We start from the raw sequence: 27,524 nt of genomic DNA on the forward strand, positions 1-27,524 counted from the left end.
CATACAACCTGTCTATGACTTTGAACATGGTTAGGTTACAATTCCACAGCTCCATCTCTCAGCTTTATAGCGAGTGGCAGGGCCGCTTTGGGGCTGAAACAGACAAGGGATTGTTTAGGAAGATGCCTTCGGCAAACCGATAATAATTAGCCTAGTGACAAAATGTACAACTTTTTTCACAAGAATAAACCCACTGACGCGCACAATGGGATTAAATCCCAAAAGACGCTGCTAGCCATATTTTCTCCAGTGAAGATGTAAAGAAAAGTAATCTCCTCTCACTTCCGCTGTAGAGGCTCGAGCGAGTTGCAGTGGCGCGAAGCAGCAGTTGCAGCCAGTGCGCGCGCGCCGTGAGCACCTGTCACAAGGTGAAGAGCAGGACGAGTTGTTCGACTAGTACACGAGGATATTGCAGGGGCTTGAAGCTGGAGCAAGTACACCACACTCCACCACACTTCCACTGGGCTGGGCCAGAGAGGCAGCAACCACCCATTTGGACCGATGTTCTGGCCGAAATGCAGTCTCGACACATCTACATTCGGAATAAGATCGGCGAGGGCATCCAAGCGACCAGCTTTCAGGTAGGTCACACCAACAAGAGAAGATAGACAGTTACTGTAACTATTCTCCTGAAACAGTTTTGTTTTCAAGCAAAACAACTTTGGCACTTTTCGAATTCGTTGATTTACTACACACCGTGCCTCGTGCTGTTTTGGAATGTTTTATCATACAATCTCAATATTTAGTGTCGAGGCTACTGAATGTTGTTTTAAATCTAAGAAGAGTATCCAAAATATCCTAGCTTCAACTGGTAATTACTAGACTAAGTAATACATGTGCTCTAAGTCACATTTGGTAGATGATGTTGAACAGACAGCATGCCCTATTTTATTTGTTGGTTTTATGAAACATGTAACGTGTTATTTCCTCCCCTGTGATTTCTAACCAAGTGTTTTCACCTAATTATGGCCACACCGCAGCAAGATGCAATACAAGACAAAGGGACACCCAGTGACTAACGTGACCCAGTTAAGATGGCCCTATTTGGTGTAGATTCATGGGAAAAGTAGGTTCTGATATTTTAATAGTGACATTGCTACTAACTCTGGAGACTTAGCCATAAGTGGAGCAAATCACTGCTAGATAATTAACCTGCCCCTTAGAGGTTCAGGATGGGCCTATATTTGGCCCTTTTAGAGACTTGCTAATGAAAGTCGGAAACAGTGAAAGTCTTCATTATAGATAGGGTTGAAAATTTCCCAAAATCTTCCCAAAATCCTCAGGGTTTTCATAAATCCTGATTGGAGGTTTTTGGATTTCTTGCATTTTCCCTCCTGATTCCAGGAATGTTCCAACCAGGATTTTGGGGAAGTTGCCAGAATTTTGCAACCCTTATAGATCATTATGTTTCCTTGAATTTCAATGTTATCGTGGACATATTGCTAGCCTACATAACATTACTAGTACTACTACAGATCTACAGTAAGTTACATCTCTCCTATGTTGGGATGACATTGGCTGGCTGGAGACAGAGTGGGGGGTTGTGATTGGCCTGTAGGTGTCATGTTGCCGCCAGTGTCATGTCTGCCCTATGGGGGGCGATGTCACCGGGCTGCTCTGACAGTTCTCACACTGAGACCCCCCTGCCCCATGCGCACACACACACACACACACACACACACACACACACACACACACTTCCATAGCCTGACAGGATCACAGAGGGCAAATGCGACAGGAATCTCCTGACATCAATATATAGAATAGATAGACTAATTGATACTCCCAGTTGGTATTAAATAGAACGTTGCGGCCCCGCCCACCAGTGGGGAAAACAACCCATGGTTACCTTGGTTACCCCATTGGTTCACAGGAAAAACTAGACTTATTCAAACACAATTATCTTGTTGTCTGCTTGTTTTAAACAATTACAAAACTACATTTTAAAAAAGTACAACATATCTAATGATAACTTTTCAACATTGCCTGCTCCGAAGCATTCTCACTACTTAGAAAAACCTAATATTGTAGAACTTCCCTCAACAATCAACAATCAATCAAATGTATTCATAAATCTCTTTTTACATCAGCAGATACATACAGAAACCGAGCCTAAAACCCCAGACAGCAAGCAATGTAGATGTAGCATGGTGGCTAGGAAAAACTCCCTAGAAAGGCAGGAACTTAGGAAGAAACCTAGAGAGGAACCAGGCTCTGAGAGGTGGCCAGTCCTCTTCTGGTTGTGCCTGGTAGTGATTATAACAGTACATGACCATTAAGGCAATATTGTTCTCCAAGATGTTCAAACGTTCATAGATGACTAGCAGGGTCAAATAATAATCACAGTGGTTGTAGAGGGTGCAACAGGTCAGTAAATCAGGAGTAAATGTCACTTGGCTTTTCATAGCCGGGCATTCAGAGGTTAAACAGCAGGTGCGGTAGAGCGAGAGAGTTGAAAACAGCAGGTCTGGGACAATGTAGCACGTTCGGTGAACAGGTCAGGGTTTCATAGCCACAGGCAGAACAGTTGAAACTGGAGCAGCAGCATGACCAGGTGGACTGGGGACAGCATAGAGTCATCAGGCCAGGTAGTCCTGAGGCATCGTCCTATGTCGCTAACGTTAGCCATGTGACTGAGTGCCAGCTAGCTACCAACCAGAACATTAAGCTATCCAAGACTAACAACACAAAGAAATGGACTATAAATCTACAAGTGGTGAGTGGAGATAAAAACAGACTACTAAACAAGTTAAATGTCTTACCTGTGATGAAATGTTATCCACACACATAGCTACGTGACGTCTACTTGGACACTGGGTCTCCACAATTTCCCCCTCTTCCACGGTGAATAGCCTGACCTGGTTACTTGTACATTGAACAACACAGCAGCTCTTCAGATTGTTTTGTTATTTCTGTATAACAAAAAATGATGACTAAGTTGACTCTTTTACATTGGGGGTCAATGGGAAATAATGTTTTCACCAATTTGTGGTCATGGTTGAGGGGAGTTCATTCTTATGACATGAATACCGACTCGGAGTACACATACCAAGTTATAGAATATAATATAATAGAATAGAACTATGGAATATAGGTAAGATGTAACACGGAAAGCAATTCCATCAGCAACTGCTGTCTACTGTACCATTATGTATTGTTGTTTATTTCTGTTCATGTCTGTGTTTTCTTTAGCTTGATTCCCCTTGAGAAGGACTTGGTTGGTTGTGCTGTTTGTCTGATCCCACACAGGTGAACCGAGGGACCTACTCCAGGCGAAGCCGATTGAAGAGGTCTGATGGCAGCACCACCTCCACAAGCTTCATCCTCAGACAGGTAGGGCCCCTGGGGTTTCCCCTAGGTACAGATCTAGGATCCCCTCCCCCAATCCTAACCTTAACCATTAGTGGGGAAAATGGAAAACTGACTGAAGATCAGCGTAAAGGGGCAACTTCACCCTATACCACAGGTAGGCTGGGATGGGTTAAATTCCAGAAAGATGATCCCTTCCCAATGTCCTCGTTCTCTACCTCTTCACAGATCTGATAGGACTGGATAGGTGAAAGCAATATGGCGGAAACTAGCTGGAGCTGTTGCTAGCTTACACCTAGCCATGTCTTCTCGGATCTGTGATGGGGAGTGACCAAGGGCATAGGGGAGTGGACAACGTTCTGGGAGGAAACACAACTTTCTGGAATGAAACACAACTTTCTGGGATGAGAACCCACACTGACAGAGAGACAGATTCAGTCACAAACAAACACACACACACACACAGGACACACTTCTTGGAAGCATCTGAGTAGTGCTTTTACATAGCCCAGTTTAATTGAACCATGAATTGGTCCTTGAGACATACTACAGCAGGGAGTTAACATCTAACCAGGATGAGGGAACCGAGAACAGTCACTGGAAAACCAGTCAACCGTTCAGTCATCCATATGTTGCTGACCTGGGGAAACCAACCAAATCACCTTCATTGTGCAGCCCCAGGACAGATCCTTCTAGAGCAGGGGTGGGCAACTCCAGTCCTCCAGGGCCTGATTGGTGTCACACTTTTTCTCCATCCCTAGCAAACACAGCTGATTAATCAAATGTCATTCTAAACTGAAGATCATGTTTAGGTGATTATTAGAGTCAGGTGTGTTAGCTGGGGCAAAACTGTGACACCAATCAGGCCCCCGAGGACTGGAGTTGCCCACCCCTGTTCTAGAGAGATAGAGAGCAACAGAGTATGCAGGTTGTTTCCCCAACCCCACTCTAACACAGCTGATTCAGCTAATCAAGGAGCTGATGAGCTGCTGATTAGTACAATGATGTTTCATCAAGGCTGGAGCAAAATCTTACTGTACCTATCTCTCTAGGAGGATGGTTGGCCAGCACTCATCATTTTGTTATTATTTCATGAACTTATTATGCAGATACACTTGCATATATTTTTATAATATAAATACTGTGCAAAATATATCTACAGGCCAATGTCTTTATTTAAACTATTTCTACTAGTGTGTCTTTCCATAAGAAGGTCCAGTAGATTTTATGAACCTGCTATTTTCTTATTTGTCTTTTGCCCCTTGTTTATTTTAGAAACGGATACACTTAAATAAGCATCAAAATGATAATGTGACTATCAGAATGAAAGCTTACAATTATAACATGCAATACATTGTGGTACAGCAAAACATTTTGGACTAAGTCAATTATATTCTGGTTATCCACTATACTCTACAGCTCCTTTTGTTTTATATTCTGCTTATATCTGTGGTTCTTAGCCTATACACTGTAAGAGAGAGAAAGACAGAGAGATAGAGAGGAAGGGATAGAGATAGATGGATAGAGAGAAGAGGAGAGAGAAAGATGAGGGGAGAGAGAAAGATGGATGATAGAGAGAAAGAGGGGAGAGAGAAAAAGATGGATGATAGAGAGAAAGAGGGGAGAGAGAGATGGATAGAGAGAAAGAGGAGGGGAGATAGAGAGAGAGATGGACAGAGAGAGAGAGAGATGGACAGAGAGAGAGAGAGATGGACAGAGAGAGAGAGAGATGGACAGAGAGAGAGATGGACAGAGAGAGAGATGGACAGAGAGAGAAGAGGACAGAGAGAGAGAGATGGACAGAGAGAGAAGAGAGACAGGACAGAGAGAGATGGACAGAGAGAGATGGAGAGGATGGACAGAGAGAGGATGAGAGAGAGATGGACAGAGAGAGAAAGAGAAGGAGAGAGAGAGAGAGAGAGAGATGGACAGAGAGAGAAAGAGAAGGGGACAGAGAGAGATGGATGGATAGAGAGAGAGAGAAATAGATGGATAGAGAGAAAGAGGAGGGGACAGAGAGATGGACAGAATGAGATAGATGGATAGAGAGAAAGAGGAGGGGACAGAGAGATGGACAGAATGAGATAGATGGATAGAGAGAAAGAGGAGGGGACAGAGAGATGGACAGAATGAGATAGATGGATAGAGAAAAGAGGAGGGGACAGAGAGATGGACAGAATGAGATAGATGGATAGAGAGAAAGAGGGGAGGGAGATAGAGAGAATGATGCTGCTGTCATCCCCCTCTTCCTACACTCCCTCAGTCAAGGAGAGAGTGCGTGTGCGTCCAAGCTGAGTGGAGGGGAGCACAGCCAATCGGCTTGCTGCACAGCCAATCGACTTGCTGCACATTGGCTTTGTCATCGGGTGCTGATATTGAGGAAGGATTCTCTATGCTGCTCCATTCGGTGTGTTTGGAAGGGCTGATGAAATGCCAGGATTGGGCTGCCTCTAGGGAGAGCCTCTCTGCTTTATAATGTGAGCCAGTAGCATCCAGGCTCGGGCTAACGCACAACCATCGACTAAGCAGGCCTAGGGGAAACCAAGCAGGCCTAGGGGAAACCAAGCAGGCCTAGGGGAAACCAAGCAGGCCTAGGGGAAACCAAACAGGCTGGCTCTGCTACTGCTATTACCCCTTCTCCTCTTCCAGCCGAAAAAGGAGGGATTTATTTTTTACCGTCATCCCCCCATCCATCCTGTGTTCTGTGGTGGCTCCCTCCTCCTCCTCCTCCTGTTCCCCCTCCTCCACTACAGCCTCCTCCTCCGCTCTCTCGTTTTTTCCCCCTCTTCCTTTTATTCTTCTAGAGGTGCTTTTGGAAATAGCAGACCTCCATGTATGACAATTTGTACCTGCATGGATTTGAAGACTCGGAGGCGGTGAGTGGTGGGGGGGTTTAGCTTCAGATCGTGTGTGTGTGTTTTGAGCGTGTGTGTTTGTGTTTGTCGATGGAGGTGGCTCAGCTGTGGTGCACACACAAACACAGGGCTTACTGTAGGTAAGCTGACGGTCTCATGCTGTAGATGGAAGGATCGCGGGGGGTGACTGGGGGGGTTCAATGTAAGGAGAAGACAGTCAGATGTGTGTGTGTGTGTGTGTGTGCGCACACACAGTCGTGAGAGTGTAATTAGTGATGATGTGTATAAGAATAAGTAGCAATATGTGTCTGTCAGCATCAGCCCAATGCATCTGAATAGCTGCATCATATCATCAGCACATTTCAATGGCTGATGATAGCTATACAATGTACACTGTAGCCATCCATTTAATGCACAGCGCACGTAGGAGCACAAAGATGGAGATAGCATTATATAGCGAGAGAAGAGCAGTGTGTAAATGCTAATTCCTATCCCCCAGAGGGCCGTTTCGCTCCCTGCGTGAGGTTATGATTGTATAATGTATCCTCATATCACAGCCTCTCCAAATGTAGGGTATAGCCCTGCTGCATTTACTGCCTTTGTTTAAAGGGCCAAAGCTTCTATTTTTACACCCGGCAACAGCAGTGTGTTGTATTTCTGCTGCTGAGGACAGAGAGGACAGAGAGGAGCGTGCGTTGTGATGTCATATACTGGAGTCAGATAGACATGAGTCACGTCAGTGCTCCGTTGGAAGCCCGGCAGTCATACAATATGGCCGTGAAGAGATTCTGTACCCCAAAATGCACCCATCTAACTACCCATATACCCCGTTATCCATTTTGTATATATCGGCTGATCAGCAACCGGCTATAATTATTTATTAAGATGTATAATGAATATATATATAAAGGAACATAGTATTTGTTGAGGGGGGCGTGAGAATAAATGTTTACAAAATTCCTAGAAGAGCTGGGTGTGTGTGTGTGTGTGTGTTCTAACAGGGTGTTCTTATAATATACTATATGTCAGTTGGGTGCTTGTGAGTGCTTCACAAATAGCACACCGTTATAAGACAGAGAGTGAAAACAGGGAGCTTTTACTATTACTAACAGAAATACTTTGAACAAGAGCCGTGCAGGTTGATTTGTGTCGTGTGTTTGTGCCATAAAGGTTACACCCGGTAAAAAACATTTAAAGATTGTGAGTAACAATTAGGCTCATTGTACTTTTATCACAGAACCTTAATGTGATTATTAATTTATATCAGCATCTGTTTCTTAATAGCGTTGACTCAAGATGCAATTTCTTTTTTTTTTCAGAGCAATCACTTATTTTTCTAAATAAGCAAACCTCCTCGTTTTTTGTTTCCCAGACCTGGCATTTAGTGATTGGCCCACACAATTCAATAGAGCCCGTGCTGAAGTAAGCCAAAGAAATAGCTTGTCTGTTGTAAAAAGTGCTGTACTATGACTAGCGTCTGTGGATTTTAGCAGACTGCGAGACTTTCTACGTTCCTAAAGCGATATTGACACACACACCGAACACACACACACCGAACACACACACACACACACACTTGAGTTAATGTTGTTCCCCAATTGGATTATCTTTAGTAGATTCACTCTCTGTTCTTCTAAGGCCAAGGCTTGGGTCAATACTTTAACTCACGCTCCAGTCACAGCCAACCTTCGGGGACAGTTTTCCTAGCGGTTAGAGCGTTGGGCCAGTAACCGAAAGGTTGCTGGATCGAACCCCTGAGCTGACAAGGTAAAAATCTGTCGTTCTGCCCTTGAACAAGGAACTGTTCACTTGGCGCCGAAGATGTGGCTGTCGATTATGGCAGCCCCCCTCACCTCTCTGATTCAGAGGGGTTGGGTTAAATGCAGAAGACACATTTCAATTGAATGCATTCAGTTGAACAACTTACTAGGTATCCCCTTTTCCCTTCCTGTCCAGTCCGGCTACCTATGGGCCACTGCTCACATATGAGCATAACCGGTGGTCATGTGTAACCAACCGGTGGTCATGTGTAACCAACCGGTGGTCATGTGTAACCAACCGGTGGTCATGTGTATCCAACCGTGGTCATGTGTAACCAACCGGTGGTCATGTGTAACCAGTGGTAATCAAACATCTGGGCAATCAAGTCTCAGGCAGTGCTAGCTCATCACGAGACATGCTCTTCCTGGTACAATAGTGCCCCCAAGATAATTAAAAATAAACTGCAGTCATCTCAGAATATATTAGTCAGGATTATTCTGAAATTTCCAGCACGTACTCATCTTGACCATTCCCAATTTGAAGGCCTCCGATAGGTCAAAGTGGAGGAGAGAGTCTCTCAGATTAAAGTGAGTCTCGTACGTCAGCTTGTCCACAGACCCAACAGTATTGTCCTCAGATACCTATTTAACTACTTTAACTTAGTCCGGGATAACCGTAACTATTCTACTAGATGGAGTGAAACTGACGTTGTTCTTTTTAGATGTAATAGTGGTATTAAATAGAGGTATTTGTACTCAGCTGCCATTCTTTGAAATAGTCTTCCAAATCATTTGAAACTATAACCTCCATGGGCAGTTTCAAGTTCTCACTGAAAAAAGTCTCAAAAGTGAGCGGTAAGACTTTAGTACGTGGGTGAGAAGAGTAGAAAATGCCCCCTCCCAATTAAAAAAAAATCTATGAATCAATCAATTCCAAATCACCTCACCTCTGTTTAGTAAGATAAACCGTATACAGTTACAGAGCATTATGGGTACCGTAGAACGTCATGCTACAACCTCCTCCACCTGGTGACGTCCTGGTGACGGTGACGCTGGCTGTGTGATCATAGTGACAGCTGCTGTCTTCCTGTCTGTCCCTGTCCTGTTGTATTGCAGGGCTCAGCTGATTCCTACACAAGCAGACCATCGGACTCGGATGTCTCTCTGGAGGAGGAGCGGGAGGTGCCGGGGCAGGTCCAGGGCCAGAGCCCGAGCCCGAGCCAAGGGGGCCCGGGGACCCAGGCCCCTGCCCAGACCCGAGAGCAGAAGGAGCAGCAGGCCACCGTGCAGCTGGAGAGAGCCAAGGTGAGACCCAGAGAGAGAGATACCTCACTAGGTTGTGTTCAGTAAGGATAAAACATTTTTTTAAAGTTTTAAGTGAAATATGAGGGTACTACCTGGACTTGTGCAGCAAGAAGACTGTACTATGTAAAGGATGGTAGAAGGGTTATGCCACAATTGGCGAAGAAGCAGATGTAAGGATCTGTTATAGCACCCTTATATTGTATGACGTTTGCTTATAAATGTAGGCATTATAAAGGGTTTATGAAGGCTTTATTAAGCCTTGTAAGCCATAGTTCATTCATGTGAACTGAAGTTCATACTTTGCGGCTCTCTGACTGACCCTTGTCCCTCTCTCTCTCCCAAAGGCTAAAGCCGTGGCCTTTGCTGTGAAGACCAACGTCAGCTACTGTGGAGCATTGGACGAGGACGTGCCGGTGCCAGCAACCGCCATCTCATTCGATGCTAAGGACTTCCTTCACATAAAGGAGGTAACGCTTTTTTGTCACAAGAGGCAAGGTTGAACTGTGGCACACAATCAACCAGATTTTGATAAAAATACATTTGTGAAGTACTTTTCAATGTCAAATGATTTAGGTCAGAGTGTGCAGTTTTTGGACTATACAATTGTACCAGACAAACTAGATTAAGCATAGCAATCAGAATCAGTGGAGGTTGCTGAGGGGAGAACGGCTCATAATAATTGCCAGAATGAAGCAAATGGAATGGGATAAAACACCTGGAAACCATGTGATTGATGTATTTGATACCATACCTCTCATTTCACTTCAGCCATTATCACGAGCCTGTCCTCCCCAATTAAGGTGCCACCAGCCTCCTGAATTTGATATGTATTTGACCCAGGGCCGTTATCAACCACTATTACAACAGTGTCGTGACTTGACTTTAACATTAATCTGAAGACATTTATCTAATTACCTAACTATGTTTAATTGTTATCCGATGAAATTAGTCATGTAACAATTAACTCATTAGGATTTGGGGCACCACGAGAGCAGTTCTTTATAGAGTTACCATCTCCCGAATTAAACACTGAAGGTCTTTATCTATCACATCTATAAACAGTCAACTTATTAATCATAACCTCGTATCATATCATCATTCTGAACAGTCGTAACCTCCATGCATCTGCAAAAACCCCAGCCTAACTTATGATTCAGTACTACACAAATTGGTTAAATTATTTATTTACTAGCTAATTAAATGAGAACACAGGATAAACATACACACTTTGCATCGGTTATTGACTGGAAACCTAATACGCTCAAAACAGGTCCCTAGCGGAATGACAACAGCGTGGCTGCTTGTTACAAAAGAGATGGAGGGAGAGGGGGGGACAGAGACACTTAACATTGGTACTTTCAGAAACTACTCTCACTTACAGTAACCATATACTTTGCACATGACCCGCCGCCCGCTTGGTTTGCCAAATCTCTCGGTGGACATGGTCGACTTGCAAAAGTAGTTGGGCCTTTTTGTGACATGTTTTTAAGGCTCTGATTTTCCAAAAGGGTTCCAACAAGTCTTCTACTGTTGTTCTTCTTTGTAGTTGTCTGGTATCCGGTGACAGTCCTGCACAGAACTACACAGTTTATTTTCCTTACATTCGATATTGAAGATGCTTCTTTGAAGATAGGCTAGCCAGCCATGTTGATGGTTCCCATTGGGGTGATGAGAGTAGCATAATACGATGGTTTGAGCAGAGTAGTATAATGGTCCTACTTAAATTCGCTTTCGAAGATACTTTACTTAGGACAGCTAATCGGCCGTACCAGGGATTGTCCAGGAGGTGACTATCGTCTCTACCTCATGTTGAGAGTTACAGTTCAAACCACTTTAAACATAAAACTGCAGCTTGACGCTTTTCTGGTCTAGTATGTTCATTTATATAGTTTGTTCGAAATGGGTGGTTGCGTCATGCTGACCCGCTCTCTGACCTCACTTGGGGGCATTGCTTGTCACAAAGTTGTATAAAACAATGATCTCATATAGCTTCTCGAATCACATCCCTCTCTTAACAAAAACACTTATCAATTTGTATATTACATGCACAACGCATATTATGGAAACTTCATATATGTAGTGGGTTTACTTTCCAAGTTACAGTATTTCCTTTATAACATTTTTAATGAAATCACAAAATAACAAACAAAATGACATTAGTGTTCTATAGATCACCTCTGACCATTCCCCACGTTCTATGTTAGAAATATTTTTTCCAGTAGTTGCTTTTGAACATGTTAGAGTTTCAGTTGGAAAAAGGTCTGTTGAGACAAAGCACAACCCTATGGTGAATTTGGAGAGGGAGACCTGAATCTTCACAACAGGACTTGAGTTGTTAATCCCGTCTAGTTCTTTCCTCCCGCCCACTGCGGATGAGAGGGGGTCTGACCTATTTGGATTCTCGTGGACAGTCATGACAACAGCAAGGCATATACACTGAATTTAGTACCTGTGTTCTGAAACACACTCACTGTCTGTTCAAACTAGATAAAACTGCTAATTTCCTTATGCTCATGTCATTTTGGCTGCGTTTAGATAGGCATCCCAATTCTGGTCTTTTCTTCCACTAATTGGTCTTTTGACCAATCACATCAGATCTTTCACATCAGATCTTTTTCAAACTGATCTTATTGCTCAAAAGACAAATTAGTGGGGGAAAAAAATCAGAATTGGACTGCCTGTTTAAACGTACTGAAACTGATTTTTCAACCACACCCCCAACCCATCCAGAAGTTCAACAACGACTGGTGGATCGGCCGGCTGGTCAAGGAGGGCTGTGAGATCGGCTTCATCCCCAGTCCCCTAAAGCTAGAGAACATCCGCATCCAGCAGGAACAGAAGAGAGGGCGAGTCCAAGGGTAAGGCAGCCCCCATCACCAGTCCTCTCTCGCTCAGTCAGAGACCTTGTTACCCGGGGAAGGGGGTTAGGAAGGGGCCAGCAGTGCTATGTTTAGTTTAGTAAAACTGATTCGGTTATGACAAATTAGTCAAATTAGTACAACTCATTTGGTTATAAATGTGCTTATGATGTGTTATAAAGAGGGTATTCATAGGAAGTGTTACAGATCGTTTAGAATAATGACATTTCTCTCCATCCATATCCAGAATAGAACAATCTAAATATTTATAAGGTCTCTGACCTTAATAATCAGTAATGCTTTGGTTCTTCTAGCGACCTAGCTGCTCTGTCTGTTTAATCGCTCTGGAAGCTCCCGTCACCAGTGGTTTGTCTCGTGTGCGTACTAGCCTTCAGAGCCATTCGCGGCACTAGGCCTGTTCAGTTTTAACACTAATTCAGCGTAATGAGAGGACTAGGCTTGGGATGAGTTGAGAGGCTCACCTTGAGTCCTTCATTCACCCTATAAGGCCTGGATTCTGCATTTAGAACCCCGTCACCGTTCGCCACATTAATTCTGTGTTTCTTGTTTTTCTCCCTCTTGTCTTTTCCAGTAAGTCTGGAGGCAATTCCTCCTCAAGTGTAGAGGATGAGGTTTCCGCCTCGATCAGACCCCTTATCTCCTCTGCAGGTGAGAGCCTCTTAGACATGATGGGGGGACGTTGTCCGCCCCTACTGGCCCTCCGCTAGGTTAGAGAAGAACTAGACAACTTTGTCAAGGCAACATGAGACGTAGAGCAAGGATTGCTTAGTGTTTAAGCCTTCCCATGTCTCTCCATAGAACCTAAGATAAATGATTCCCAGCGGGCAAAACTGGTTGCAACAACATCATTGTGACGTCTTTTTGTGACATCATGGTCAAGTTGTATTATGGTTGTAAAAGGACGTTTTTCTGGATGTCTTTTTATCAATCGGAGAAAGACGTCTTTAACTGGTTGTAATCTGAACAGATACCAACCAAAGTATGAAAGTTTACAACCAGAATATGATGTCAATTTAACATTGGTTGTAATCCAGTTATTAGACTTCTCAACAACAACAAAACCAGTTTACAACCAGAATATGATGCCATTATAACATCCCATACCAACTTTTGCCTGCTGGGTTGTGGATCCATAGAGTGTATATATATAGTGTATTCTCCCATCCTCTTCCTCCAGTTGAGGACTGCAGGCGCTCTGAGACTTGGCTTACCACAGGGTGAACCCATCGACAAGACTTTGACCCCCCCCTGAACTTCAGTCATGTGACTTTGTGAATATGCCTCATAGGATATTAGGATCATGTTTATATGTTTGATGATGAATCTAAAGGGTATATGTTTATTTCGTGTGTCAGTTATAATCCTCGGTTGAAAATGTATTTCCTGTGAATCACAGGATCATCAGGTCTCTGACAGGACAAGTTATGGTGACTTATGATACAATACTACAAGACATTGACCATTCTGTTTTGTTTTACTTCACAGGAAAGCAGAAACAAAAAGTGGTAAGTGGGTGATGGTAAAACCAAACTGTCTCCATCAACTATAGCTGTCTACATTACAATAGTACAGTGCACATCCTACATCCCATCTAACATCCCATCTAACATCCCATCTAACATCCCATCTAACATCCCTCATCTAACATCCCACATCCCGTCTAACATCCCGTCTATCCCTTCCCCCTTCTAACATCCCTTCCCGTAACATCCCGTCTCACATCCCGTCTAACATCCCGTCTAACATCCCTTCTAACATCCCATCTAACATCCCTTCCCGTCTAACATCCCGTCTAACATCCCGTCTTAACATCCCATCCCATCTAACATCCCATCTAACATCCCTTCTAACATCCCTTCCCTCTAACATCCCGTCTAACATCCCATCCAACATCTCATCTAACATCCCATCTAACATCCCTTCCCATCTAACATCCCTTCCCATCTAACATCCCTTCTAACATCCCGTCTAACATCCCTTCCCATCTAACATCCCTTCTAACATCCCGTCTAACATCCCTTCCCATCTAACATCCCGTCTAACATCCCATCCCATCTAACATCCCTTCATCCCGTCTAACATCCCATCTAACATCCCGTCTAACATCCCTTCCCGTCTAACATCCCGTCTAACATCCCATCTAACATCCCTTCCCATCTAACATCCCATCTAACATCCCGTCTAACATCCCTTCCCGTCTAACATCCCTTCTAACATCCCTTCCCATCTAACATCCCATCTAACATCCCTTCCCATCTAACATCCCTTCTAACTTCCCATCTAACATCCCACTCACTGACTTGCCTAGTTAAATAAAGGTAAAGAAAAAAACAACATTTGAAATAGATTTGAGTCAGATTGTGCTGTCCCAATGATCCATACATCCCATACTGTGGTGTGCATCGATCCCATTTTATTACTGTGGGAAAATCTCAATTGCATTTCCTTGACTCCTTGCGTCCTCTCTCCTCATCTCATTCTCAAAACCCATTGGATGAGAAGGTAAAAGGTCCCTCCCCTCTGACTTCTCATCCAATGGGTTTTGAGTAGAGGCCCCCTTCCCCCTGCTCCACTGATTCATTTGTTACTTTGTTACAGACTGAACACGTCCCCCCTTACGACGTGGTGCCATCCATGAGGCCTGTGGTGCTGGTGGGGCCCTCCCTCAAGGGCTATGAGGTAAGCAGCAGCAGCGGCGGCCATCGAGTCACATGATCATCCTCTGACTCCTCCCACGGGGCCCATCCTCAAGCTCCCATTGGTGGAATGACATTAACAGTGCATCATGTTAAATGATTGTTGCTGCGGCTGTCATGATCACATCTCATTGAGAGAAGATCTCCTCATGGCTGGATGATGTTTCTATTGACTTCATGTTTATAATCATTCATGTTTATATGCAGGCAATGTTTTTCTAATGTTGTGTTGACACAGGCCTGTTAGAGCTCTACTAGAGTCTATATTTAGACTGCTGAGTGAGGTGCTTTGTTGATGTTTTTTCTAGTCATTCTCAGAACACCATAGTACAGGGAGTTTCTTTCCTCTCCTCCCCTCTCGCTCTCTCTCTTACTCTCCCTCCTTGCATGGAGGGTACACAATCAGTCGCCTCATCCCACAGTGTGCTCTGTTGCCACGGTAACAACCTTCTGGGTGCAAACGCTCAGCATCAGAAGTAGAGTAACGTTTGAAATTATAAAGAGAGGAGAAGAGAGAGAAGGAGAGAGGAGGGATAGAGTAGAGAAAGGAAAGAAGGGAGAGAGGAGATAAAAGAGAAGAGAGAGTAGAGATAAGAGAGAAGAGAAGAGAGAGTATAGATAGAGGAGAGATAGAGAGGAGAGAGAGGTGAGAGGAGAGATAGAGAAGAGAGAGGAAAGAGAGTAGAGAGGAGAACCCCTGGAAGCAGCATCACTGTGTGTCTAGACTAGACTGCTGTTAAACCAGCCACTAAAGGATCTTTGTATAGGCCACCATCCTTACTGGCAGGCCTCTGACCAGTTCCATGATACCATCTAACTTCAGTCATTTCAGGAGATCCATTTTAGGCTGAAATTAGTCTATTGTTGACTATGAGGATTTTCCATTGCATTTCAGTAACATAATATGAATCTATCTAGTGAGTTGACTGATAGTGACTTGCCTAGTTAAATAAAAAATGTAATATCATGGAATTGACCCCAAATCCTGCTTCACTATTGCACTCATCCAGTAGAAGTTGTAGTTGTTTAGTATCAGGGTAGAACTCTATTAAATGAAATAGCATGTTTGATATGATTTTCAGTATCCCCCTGTCAAATGACTGAATATCAGAACTACTAGAATATAATTGTTAGAATGATAAATGGTTTGTTGCATGTAGACTGTCGTCATGGGACATCTTAGCACCATGTGCTCTGGCCATGAGGAACACCCAGTTGATAAGTTATTTCCCAGGAAGTTTGCTTGATGTCATGGCTGTTAGAGTTAAATGTTCTCTTTTTTAACCATACTCTCTTTCTCTCTCTGTCTCTCTGTCTCTTTCTCCCTCTCTTTCTCTCTGTCTCTTTCTCCCTCTCTTCTCTGTCTCTCTTTGTCTCCCTCTCTCTCTCTTTCTCTCTCTCTCTCTCTCTCTGTCTCTCTTTGTCTCCCTCTCTCTGTCTCTCTCTTTCTCCCTCTCTCTCTTTCTCCCTGGCTTTCTCTCTGTCTCTCTCTCTCTCTCTCTCTCTCTGTCTCTCTCTCTGTCTCTCTCACTCTCTCTCTGTCTCTCTCTTTCTCACTCTCATTCTCACTCTCTCCCAATCTCTCTCTCTCCACTATTTCTCCTCTCTTGGCTTCTCTTTCTCCACAGGTGACGGATATGATGCAGAAAGCACTCTTTGACTTCCTCAAGCATAGATTTGACGGCAGGTAAAATGAAAGCGTGCTCTTCCTTTCTTTTTTATTTTTTTTATTTTGTCTGTTTATTTTTAAACTCGGTTCCACTCAAATGAGTGGACTTGTGAAGCCCTTCGAGACAGATTGGCCTTGGAATTCACATGGAATAGAGCTTCAGTAAAGGAGTGTCTGTCTGCAAAATAAGGTTTACAGTATTTATCCACTGAATGCGGCAGGGTAGCCTAGTGGTTAGAGCATTGGACTAGTAACCGAAAGGTTGCAAGTTTGAATCCCCGAGCTGACAAGGTACATATCTGTCCTTCTGCCCCTGAACAGGCAGTTAACCCACTGTTCCTAGGCCATCATTGAAAATAAGAATTTGTTCTTTAACTGACTTGCCTAGTTAAATAAAGGTAAAATAAATAACAAATGAAATGCCTAAATTGGTGTCTTTGTTTGACCACGTCAGGATATCCATCACACGAGTCACAGCAGATATATCATTAGCCAAGAGGTCTGTTCTGAATAACCCCAGCAAGCGGGCCATCATCGAGAGATCAAACACCAGGTCCAGTTTAGGTATGTACCGCCATAATGGATCTATTTTACTGTAGGAGTCTTTTGAGTTCTCCTTGTGTATCGAAGACGGTTGCTTACTCTTCTCTGTAGCTAGCATCTCTATGAGACCCGGCTAAAGAAGAATGATTTAGCTTGATTGAGCTTACCTCCCACAATGGAATCAATGGAATAGTCCCAAAAGTGCAAACTCCGCCCATCTGGCTCTCCAGACAGGCTCAATCAAATGCTCAACGTATTCATTGGCTTACGTTCCAGTGTCCATTCTAGACATACTAGACACCACTTGAATGAATCAATGTATTGGGAATGCAATGAAGGAATGGGAGTCAATGTGTACCGTTTGTTTACGTATATATAGTGTACGAGGCTGACTGTTTTCAGTGTGTAGGATTCTTGTACGGTGATGCCGAAGTAAAATGTCCATCCTGAATGGACAATAAAGTTGTATTCTAAAGTCTTGTGTTGTTTCTATCCTGTTCCCCAAGCGGAGGTGCAGAGTGAGATAGAGAGGATCTTTGAGCTGGCCAGGTCCCTACAGCTGGTGATCCTGGACGCAGACACCATCAATCACCCAGCCCAGCTGCTCAAGACCTCGTTGGCTCCCATCATCGTCCATGTCAAGGTCTCCTCGCCCAAGGTAGGGACTGGAGGGTCATGTGATTTGAAACACATCCATGTCTACTATAGGTAATGATACTATTATATGACAAGGAAGCAGACACATCATCTAAAACAAATCACAGAACTGTCAACATTGTCAATTATACAGGACGCTGTAACCTACTGAGCCACTGGGACCTTTTGAAAATGAATGGCAACATGCTTAGACTCTGATTGGTTTATCAGTGGAGAGCTTTTAGAGTTATACATGTGTATTGTTATCAGACAAATACACTTTAATCTATCTAACGGATTATTAATTTATTTTAAATGATTCTATTTGACCGGTTTGCCTGGTTAAAGATGTGAAAAGCAATGTTCCCGTAAAAAACTTGTGTGAATATAACATTACGTTAGAAAAGAGCAGGAGGTCTGACACTATCTAACACATATTTAAATGTCTTCCCACCGTGTAGGTTCTGCAGAGGCTGGTCAAGTCCAGAGGGAAGTCCCAGAGCAAGCATCTGAACGTACAGCTGGTGGCAGCTGACAAACTGGCCCAGTGTCCTCCGGTGAGTGACTCTCTAACAGCATGTTGTATCTTTAATCTACACCACCCAGCATACTGTCTCTTTAATCTACACCACCCAGCATACTGTCTCTTTAATCTACACCACCCAGCCAGCATACTGTGTCTTTAATCTACACCACCTAGCATACTGTCTTTAATCTACGCCACTCAGCATACTGTCTCTTTAATCTACACCACCCAGCATACTGTCTCTTTAATCTACACCACTCAGCATACTGTCTCTTTAATCTACACCACCCAGCATACTGTCTCTTTAATCTACACCACTCAGCATACTGTCTCTTTAATCTACACCACCCAGCATACTGTCTCTTTAATCTACACCACCCAGCATATTGTCTCTTTAATCTACACCACCCAGCATACTGTCTCTTTAATCTACACCACTCAGCATACTGTCTCTTTAATCTACACCACCCAGCATACTGTCTCTTTAATCTACACCACCCAGCATATTGTCTTTTTAATCTACACCACCCAGCATACTGTCTGTTTAATCTACACCACCCAGCATACTGTCTTTTTAATCTACACCACCCAGCATATTGTCTTTTTAATCTACACCACCCAGCATACTGTCTCTTTAATCTACACCACCCAGCATACTGTCTCTTTAATCTACACCACCCAACATATTGTCTCTTTAATCTACACCAACCATTGCTCCTTTTCAAGGTGTCTTCTTTCTACATGAACCTCCAACAATGCCTCCCTGGGATTGCTTGAGGTTGATGAAAGACAGGGCCATTGAAAAGGTCTATCAACAATCAAGTGACAAAATGACAATATTCAGTTTGTGTGACTGACCGGGGTTTGAACCCAGGTTTTCTGTGAAGTACAAAACAGCCTAGGCATTAGTTTAGGGAGCTAACAAGTCAGCTCAGCTCTAATGCCACGTTACTCATCATGCGAGTCTGTTTCACCAAACCCTCTCTCTCTCACTCCATCTTTCACTCCCTCTCTCTCACTCCCTCTCTCCATCACTCCCTCTCACCCCCCTCTCTCACTCCCCCTTCTCAGCCCCAAGTCAGCTCCCTCTAATCTCCCACTCTCACTCCCTACTCTCTCATCCACTCTCACTCCCTCTCCATCTCCCACTCTCACTCCCTCTCCATCTCCCACTCTCACTCCCTCTCCTCCCTCCCTCCCTCTCCATCTCTCACTCTCTCTCCATCTCCCTCGCTCTCTCTCTCTCCCTCTCATCCCTCACTCACTCTCCATCTCCCTCGCTCTCTCTCTCTCCCTCTCATCCCTCACTCACTCTCCCTCTCCCTCTTCACTCACTCTCCATCTCCCTCTCTCACTCCCTCTCCCCCTCACTCACTCTCCATCTCCCTCTCTCACTCCCTCTCCCCCTCACTCACTCTCCATCTCCCTCTCCCTCTGTCACTCCCTCTCTCCCCTCTCTCTGTCCTTCTCTCTCACTCTCTCCCTCTCTTCACCCCCTCTAACAGGAGATGTTTGACATCATCCTGGATGAGAACCAGTTGGAGGATGCGTGTGAACACTTGGCTGAGTATCTGGAGGCCTACTGGAAGGCCACACACACCTCCATGGCCACGCCGCTCAACCCCCTGCTGGGACGCAACCTGGGCCCCACCGCCCTCACTCCTTACCCCACCACCATCTCTGGACTGCAGGTTGGTCATCAACAGATAGCTACAGTGCTATGGGGTTAAAGCGACATTAAACTCCAAAATCAAAGTTTGGTCATCAACAGATAGCTACAGCGCTATGGGGTTAAAGCGTCATTACACTCCAAAATCAAAGTTTGTCCAAAAATGTTGAGTTTGGAGTGTGATGTCCCTTTAAGGTGAGACAGTTAATTGTCCTCAGTTAGATGAGTTGATTAGTGCCCAGTGTAACATACAGAAATGTAACAAAAAGGGGTTGTTTGTGTGTGTATGAGGTGAACCAGCAGACTCAAAGAATAAGACAACACAGCAACCACACGGGAGACCACTCCACGCCCAACGAGCGTCGCAACCTAATGACCGCCGACGAGAACTACCACAACGAGCGGGCGCACAAGGGACGCAACCGCATGTCGTCGGGCTCACAGCACAGCCGAGACCAAGACCCGTACCACCAGGACTACCAGGACCCCTACCAAGACTCCTACAAGCCCCACCGCAACCGCTCCTCCCCGGGCAGCTACAGCCACGACTCCCGGCACAGGCTTTGAGCCCGAATGACGTCCCAGCTTCACAACCCTTATAGGCCTCAAGTCAACTCTCTGGTGGCAACAGAGTCAAAATGGTTCCCGTTCAAAATATTATGTCCAATTCTGTTGTTTTTGATTATTTGTTTTACTTCAAGCGTTAGATGAGGAGTAGTCCCGCCCTCCTGAAAAAAAACCTCCAATCACCTCTCATTCCCATTCTGTCTCTCAGTCTTGCCTTGGCACTGTAAGGGACCCCTGTTAAGCAATGTGGTCAGGATGAGGAAGAAGGACATGATGCTAATGCTACATAACTGAGTTAATATAACTCATATGACTGAGTTGCTTTTCCTCACAAGGGGACTTTCCTAGTTCCTGAGTTCCCCACACAAAGAGATGGGTGGAAGAGGAAAGTAGTATGAGATTTGGACTTTGCTAAGCTAACAACAAGCTAAGCTATTTTAGCTAGCATGGTTAGATTGTGGGTACATGTGTACCCACAACCCCCCCCCCACCATGAGTCGCCATAGCAAGTAGTGGAGTCTGCTGAAACCTGGTGGTCTTACCAAGAGTCCCTAGACCGTTCAGTTGCTTGCATGCTGACTGAGAGAGTTTCGCTAGTATCGTCAATATATTCACTTACAGTACATGTCTGTTTTCATGGGGAGTTGTATACTTAGACCTGCCCCACCATGACTGGCAGTGGTATTTTTCCAGACCTTTACTGATTCCTGAGAGGAGCATGTGGAGTATTTGGTTGTTTTGTTAACAAGTGCTTTCACATGTCAGATACTGTATGTGCCATTTTAACACCTGTCTAGCTTGGCCTTTCTTCGGCAACAGTCGATACTTTGCATATCTCAGTATTTTTCGCTACTCTGATTCGGTTGTGTCAGAGACTCATAGAGGTATTATAACAAGAAGCAGGGGTGTCAAACAATCAGAGTTCGCCTCATCTCTGGCCAGCCTCGTGATTGGTTGACCGTCCATGCTGCTTCCTGTGTTTCTCTCTGGCCAGCCTCGTGATTGGTTGACCGTCCATGCTACTTCCTGTGTTTCTCTCTGGCCAGCCTCTTGATTGGATGACCGTCCATGCTGCTCCACTAATGTTGGATTGTGTCTTCCCAGGGTCCTTTGCATCATGATCATTGATTCTCTGTGTAGCTGGCATGTTTTCCCTGACTTGATAAAGTAATGCTCCCTTTGGTAGTAATATCCCTGTGTACAATAGAGGGTGTGTAAGGAGGGAGAGCACACATTGGTGCAAAATAGGTGCAGTCTAATTACTTGAGAGTGGGTTATCTGAACTTTTTGGGGGTATTTAAATACATGAACATGGAAATGGAAGAAATTAATTTGGTTAGTTTATTTCTAGCAACAATTTTTCTTCAGTAATTGTGTGTTTTTGGAGTTTTTGTTGAGATGAGAAGCATGCAGTTGTACCCAAGGGGGTTCGGTGACTAGTTGCATTGGCTCGCCGATCCAATGCCTAGGCTTTAGTTTAGTGGGCTAATAGACACTTCTAGCGTGCAGGAGGCCCGGGTTTGAACCCGGTCGGTCACAGAGACACAACCACCCTCCAGGACCAGGGTTTTCCCTGCGGTGGATAGGTCATCTACACTGGAGCTTTGACCATGATGGAGATGGTGGTCCCTCCCTGTGCATCCTGGGAGAGTGAGTTCTTGGGGCAGCGTATTCTGAGACATTGTTAGAGAGATGTGCAGAGTTAACTTGTTATAGCTGTCTTTTAGTGTAATTCCCTCCAATAGAGTCGAGGTACTGTAGTGACATTTGTAGCACCCGCAGCAGGTGGTGCCTTAACATTCTAGAGCCAGTTGATTTCCTTGCTCATATCTATGTCTCTTATGCTAGTTTGTTCACTGACTGAAAACAATAGACTGCAAAATGAAGAAGAAAAAAAAGCTGTTGTTTATGAGCATGCTTCTCTGTCATATTGTGATTCAGGCCAAAGTGAGTGTTGGCTGATTGAATGGGGAGTTACTCACTGTTCATTAAAAACCACAACCAAGAACCAGAACTAAGATTCAGCTCTGTTGCTTGAGACAATCAGAGGGATTTTCTAGCCCATTGACCTCTGTCCCACCAGAGTCCCAGACCAGTCTGTGAGGGTTTGGTAACTTAAGGTTGGGTTACTGCTACTGGGTGTAGCATGTCTTAGCCCTTTTTGAAACATTGGGGGATCTCCTTTTCTATTAACAATTAATTAACTGAATTCCAATAGATTTTCTGAATTGACTGGAAATGAAAATTGACCTCTCTCTTTTTCCTATGAATGCCCTGGAAAGAAAACATTTGTTGTTTGAATGGTGTAGATATAATTTCTACAGGTCTCTGTTACTGATCTGAAGAAAAGCACGTGTCCCGTACTCTTCTTTTGTCTTCTTGTAAGAAATTAAGAGGCTACATTTTTGCCTCTAAATTAAGTTGAATTACAATTCTCATTATTTGATTAAATAACATGGGTTTAAACTCGACCAGACCATTTAAAACAGTTAAATGTTTTTTTCTTTGGTAAAAATGTACAAAAAATAAGAAAAAATCAAAAATGTATCTCAATATAGGAAAAAGTAAAAGATACATCTTTGCTGGTGATTATTTTTATAATAAATACATACATGTACATAATGTCTTTGAGAGATGCTATTTGCTGTATACTTGCATTCTCATTAAAAAAACTACGATCCTCGACGGGACAACTTGGAACAACAAACGTTTCAGTATACAAAAATGTCAGTATACTAAAGTTTCAGTAATGTGCAATACAAAAAAGCATGCTGTTTTAAAATGAGGAAATTCCATGTACTATGCAACCGCAACCATGTACATCGCTTCATGCTGTGACTAATTCTCCAACTGTCCTTTTCCAAGCAGCTTCATCAGAACTCTTTAAGGACATTTTGTGTTGATACTTTTTGTGGGAGACGAACAACTCAACGGCTAATGCGGTATTGCATGCATAATGTACCATTTTAATTTATTAAAACGAATGAAAATAAAATAATGTAAAACGCGAGATGATGATTGTGTCAAAGGCGAAGCTAGAAGTAACTTAAAAAGTTTTCTTTTACAAAATAAAAGAGTCGTTCTACAACAACTGTCTCAGGTATCTTTTTTATCATGTAATATCTATATAGAATTTTTTTTTTTTTTATCAATATTTTACGTAGCAACATGTATCTACCAAATAGAATCTCATTCTGGTTCTGTGGTACCAACAATGAGGAGTGCCACACTTAAAAGTCCCCTGTTGTTTATGATAATGTTGTGCAGTACACAAATCAACCACACAGTGGCACTGTCTAACAAGAAGAGTATATCAAGTCTCATTTCAGTCTCTTGCCCTGGCATAGCCTGGTGGAAACAGACCGATCGCTGCACTCACCATTCTCATTCACTTCACGTATTATCACTAATTAAAAGATGATTGATATATGTGAAATAGAAAGGTGAATGGCGTGATCAGGGTGGTTCCACCAGGCTAACCCTGTCATAGGCTACCGCTCCAGTAAATCCATGTGTTATCTTCACAGAGGAAAAGGTCTGATCCAGAGCTGATCTAACTCAAGATCCAGTAAATATAGTACAGGACAACATTAATAAGATTTTAATCTGATTTATTTTGGACTGAGCTGTCAATGATATCCAGAGATCTGAGCTGCCAATGATATCCAGAGATCTGAGCTGTCAATGATATCCAGAGATCTGAGCTGCCAATGATATCCAGAGATCTGAGCTGCCAATGATATCCAGAGATCTGAGCTGTCAATGATATCCAGATATCTGAGCTGTCAATGATATCCAGAGATCTGAGCTGTCAATGATATCCAGAGATCTGAGCTGTCAATGATATCCAGAGATCTGAGCTGCCAATGATATCCAGAGATCTTAGAGATATCTGAGCTCAATGATATCCAGAGATCTGAGCTGTCAATGATATCCAGAGATCTGAGCTGTCAATGATATCCAGAGATCTGAGCTGTCAATGATATCCAGAGATCTGAGCTGCCAATGATATCCAGAGATCTGAGCTGTCAATGATATCCAGAGATCTGCTGTGCTTGTGAGTTTCACAGACGAAGAGGGAGTCATGCAGAAATGATCCTTACAGAGAGGAACATCATGTTGAACTATGGGGGTTTGTCTTTGGATGCATCCATTTATTGCCCACCTACTTGTGTGTGTGTGTGTGTGTCTGTGTCTGTGTGTCTCTGTGTGTGTCACGTCAGTGAGCATGTGTGCATGTGAAACCCTGTACAGTTTTCTATAACAGTCCCTTTCAGAGTATGTGCAGAACTCGTTAGCTGCCTGAAGCAGGTTGATTATGTAACTGCAGAGTGAGGACAGAGACACAGCAATGAGAGAGCACTGTCAGGATGGTTTCTCCACACCACTGCTCCAGGCCTCTTCAGGTCTACATCCTGGGTTGTCCCCAGTAGGGCACATGGTAACAAAATGTATTGTAATAGAAAACACTAATGTGTTCTTTTTGGACAAGGTTGGGGCTATGGTAACACAACTCTACCATCTCCCTACTGAATAACACAACTCTACCCTCTCCCTACTGAACAACACAACTCTACCCTCTCCCTACTGAACAACACAACTCTACCCTCTCCCTACTGAACAACACAACTCTACCCTCTCCCTAACCTACAACACAACTCTACCCTCTCCCTACTGAACAACACAACTCTACCCTCTCCCTACTGAACAACACAACTCTACCCTCTCCCTACTGAACAACACAACTCTACCCTCTCCCTACTGAACAACACAACTCTACCCTCTCCCTACTGAACAACACAACTCTACCCTCTCCCTCCCTACAACACAACTCTACCCTCTCCCTCCCTACAACACAACTCCCTCTCCCTACTGAACAACACAACTCTACCCTCTCCCTCCCTACAACACAACTCTACCTTCTCCCTACTGAACAACACAACTCTACCCTCTCACCCTCCCTACAACACAACTACCCTCTCCCTACTGAACAACACAACTCTACCCTCTCCCTACTGAACAACACAACTCTACCCTCTCCCTACTGAACAACACAACTCTACCCACAACTCTACAGTCCAATCCCTGTACCTTTTGCAGTATATCAGTCTGTCCCTGATGTTTTTCCTGGAGAGAAGTGGCTTCTTTGCTGCCCTTCTTGACATCCTCCAAAAGTATTCGCCTCACTGTGTGTGCAGATGCACTCACACCTGCCTGCTGCCATTCCTGAGCAAGCGCTGTACTGGTGGTGCCCCGATCCCGCAGCTGAATCTACTTTAGGAGACGGTCCTGGCTCTTGCTGGACTTTCTTGGGTGCACTGAAGCCTTCTTCACAACAATTGAACCGCTCTCCTTGAAGTTCTTGATGATCCAATAAATGGTTGATTTAGGTGCAATCTTACTGGCAGCAATATACTTGCCTGTGAAGCCTTTTTTGTGCAAAGCAATGATGATGGCACGTATTTCCTTGCAGGTAACCATGGTTGACAGAGGAAGAACAATGATTCCAAGCACCACCCTCCTGTTGAAGCTTTCAGTCTGTTATTCGAACTCAATCAGCATGGCAGAGTGATCTCCAGCCTTGTCCTCGTCAACACTTACACCTGTGTTAACGAGAGAATCACTGACATGTCGGTTGGTCCTTTTGTGGCAGGGCTGAAATGCAGTGGAAATGTTTTTTGGGGATTCCGTTCATTTGCATGGCAAAGAGGGACCTGCAATGAATTGCAATTCATCTGATCACTCTTCATAACATTCTGGAGTATATGCAAATTGCCATCATACAAACTGAGGCAGCAGACTTTGTGAAAATTAATATTTGTGTCACTCTCAAAACCTTTGGCCACGACTGTATACTACGGAAAAAGAAGGAGCAGCACATCAGAAACCAGCTCAATATAACTGAAGAATCCATACAATCTAACCACCTCTGGGAAAATTGGAACACATTAAACAAGCAACAACACAGAGTTTTCTATCCAAAATGGAGAAGTATGGATAAACCACTTCTCCAATATTTTTTGCCCTATAACAAAGAACAAACAGCAAAAACATATACATGATCAATTACAAATCTTAGAATCACCTATTAAAGACTACCAGAACCCACTGGATTCTCCAATTACATTGAATGAACTACAGGACAAAATAGAAACCCTCCAACCAAAATGGCCTGTGGGGTTGATGGTATCCTAAATGAAATGATATAATATACAGACCACAAATCCCAATTGGCTAAAGTTCAACTCTTTAACATCATCCTCAGCTCTGGCATCTTCCCCAATATTTGGAACCACCGACTGATCACCACAATCTACAAAAGTGGAAACAAATTTGACCCCAATAACTACCGTGGGATATGTGTCGTTAGCAACCTTGGGGAAATCTTCTGCATTATCATTAGCAGCACTCATACATTTCCTCAGTGACAATGTACTGAGCAAATGTCAAATCGTCTTTTTACCAGATTACCATACAACAGACCACGTATTCACCCTGCAACCCCTAACTGACAAACAAACCAAACAAAAGCATCTTCTCATGCTTCGTTGACCAACTTTTTATTCAGTTTTGTAATTTTTCTCTTTCAGAGTGTTTACAGGTACAAAAACAATCAAATATATGCATACAAAGATAACCCCATCCCATTTCCCCCCTCAAACCCCATCCACCCGCCCGCCTGCCCACATCCTCCCTCCCCACCCGGAAAACATGCTTTGCAGTGCTGTCCGCCAGCAGTAATGTTCTCTGATTGATTGATAGATTCAAGGGCCTATCATAGTTAAGCAACATAATAGACGGAAAGCATTGAATATTTAAATTCATCCACTTCAAAGTACATGTTGAAACTTTGCCCCAAAAGCGTTTAAATGCAGGGCATTTCCACATCATATGAAGGAATGCGCCTACTTGATTTAGAGGAAATGGTGAACAGTTTGGAGTTGGGACCAATTTAATCATAAAACGTTTCCTTGGTGTTAGATAGTCTGTGAACAAACTTAAAATGTATAAATCAAATCCAATTTGAATTGTCACATGCTTCGTAAACAGCAGGTGTAGAATAACAGTGAAATGCTTACTTACTATTGCTTGGTTATATACACGGGGTCC

The 27,524-nt window shown here is 43.7% G+C and overlaps 1 protein-coding gene across 5 annotated transcripts; it reads left to right on the plus strand.

The window, feature by feature from the left end:
• The first annotated feature begins 452 nt into the window (after positions 1 to 452).
• On the plus strand, positions 453 to 23,505 carry LOC135543162 (voltage-dependent L-type calcium channel subunit beta-4-like). Of its 5 annotated transcripts, XM_064970248.1 has the most exons (14): positions 453 to 581; positions 3,250 to 3,333; positions 9,041 to 9,229; positions 9,574 to 9,696; positions 11,960 to 12,087; positions 12,680 to 12,756; positions 13,594 to 13,613; positions 14,707 to 14,787; positions 16,433 to 16,491; positions 16,928 to 17,037; positions 17,523 to 17,674; positions 18,114 to 18,209; positions 19,684 to 19,869; positions 20,139 to 23,505. In XM_064970248.1, exons 1-14 carry the CDS (start codon positions 516 to 518, stop codon positions 20,412 to 20,414), a joined length of 1,647 nt encoding a protein of 548 aa, XP_064826320.1. In that variant the 5' UTR covers positions 453 to 515; the 3' UTR covers positions 20,415 to 23,505. The 5 variants fall into 5 exon arrangements, with proteins under 5 accessions (XP_064826320.1, XP_064826317.1, XP_064826318.1 ...); XM_064970245.1 differs by lacking the exon at positions 12,680 to 12,756 and having other exon boundaries at positions 454 to 581; positions 11,960 to 12,084; positions 13,592 to 13,613; positions 20,136 to 23,505; XM_064970246.1 differs by lacking the exon at positions 12,680 to 12,756 and having other exon boundaries at positions 454 to 581; positions 11,960 to 12,084; positions 13,592 to 13,613.
• The last annotated feature ends 4,019 nt before the right edge of the window (positions 23,506 to 27,524 follow it).

This window comes from Oncorhynchus masou, chromosome 7 (genome assembly GCF_036934945.1).
Source record: "Oncorhynchus masou masou isolate Uvic2021 chromosome 7, UVic_Omas_1.1, whole genome shotgun sequence".
Taxonomy (NCBI): Eukaryota; Metazoa; Chordata; class Actinopteri; order Salmoniformes; family Salmonidae; genus Oncorhynchus; species Oncorhynchus masou.

Excerpts from the sequence above, each read along its gene's own strand:
- LOC135543162 (XM_064970248.1), top strand. The coding sequence starts at position 516 with ATGCAGTCTCGACACATCTACATTCGGAATAAGATCGGCGAGGGCATC. Across the intron at positions 9,230-9,573 it reads TGCAGCTGGAGAGAGCCAAG|GCTAAAGCCGTGGCCTTTGC; the intron begins GTGAGACCCAGA and ends TCTCTCCCAAAG. Across the intron at positions 9,697-11,959 it reads ACTTCCTTCACATAAAGGAG|AAGTTCAACAACGACTGGTG; the intron begins GTAACGCTTTTT and ends CAACCCATCCAG.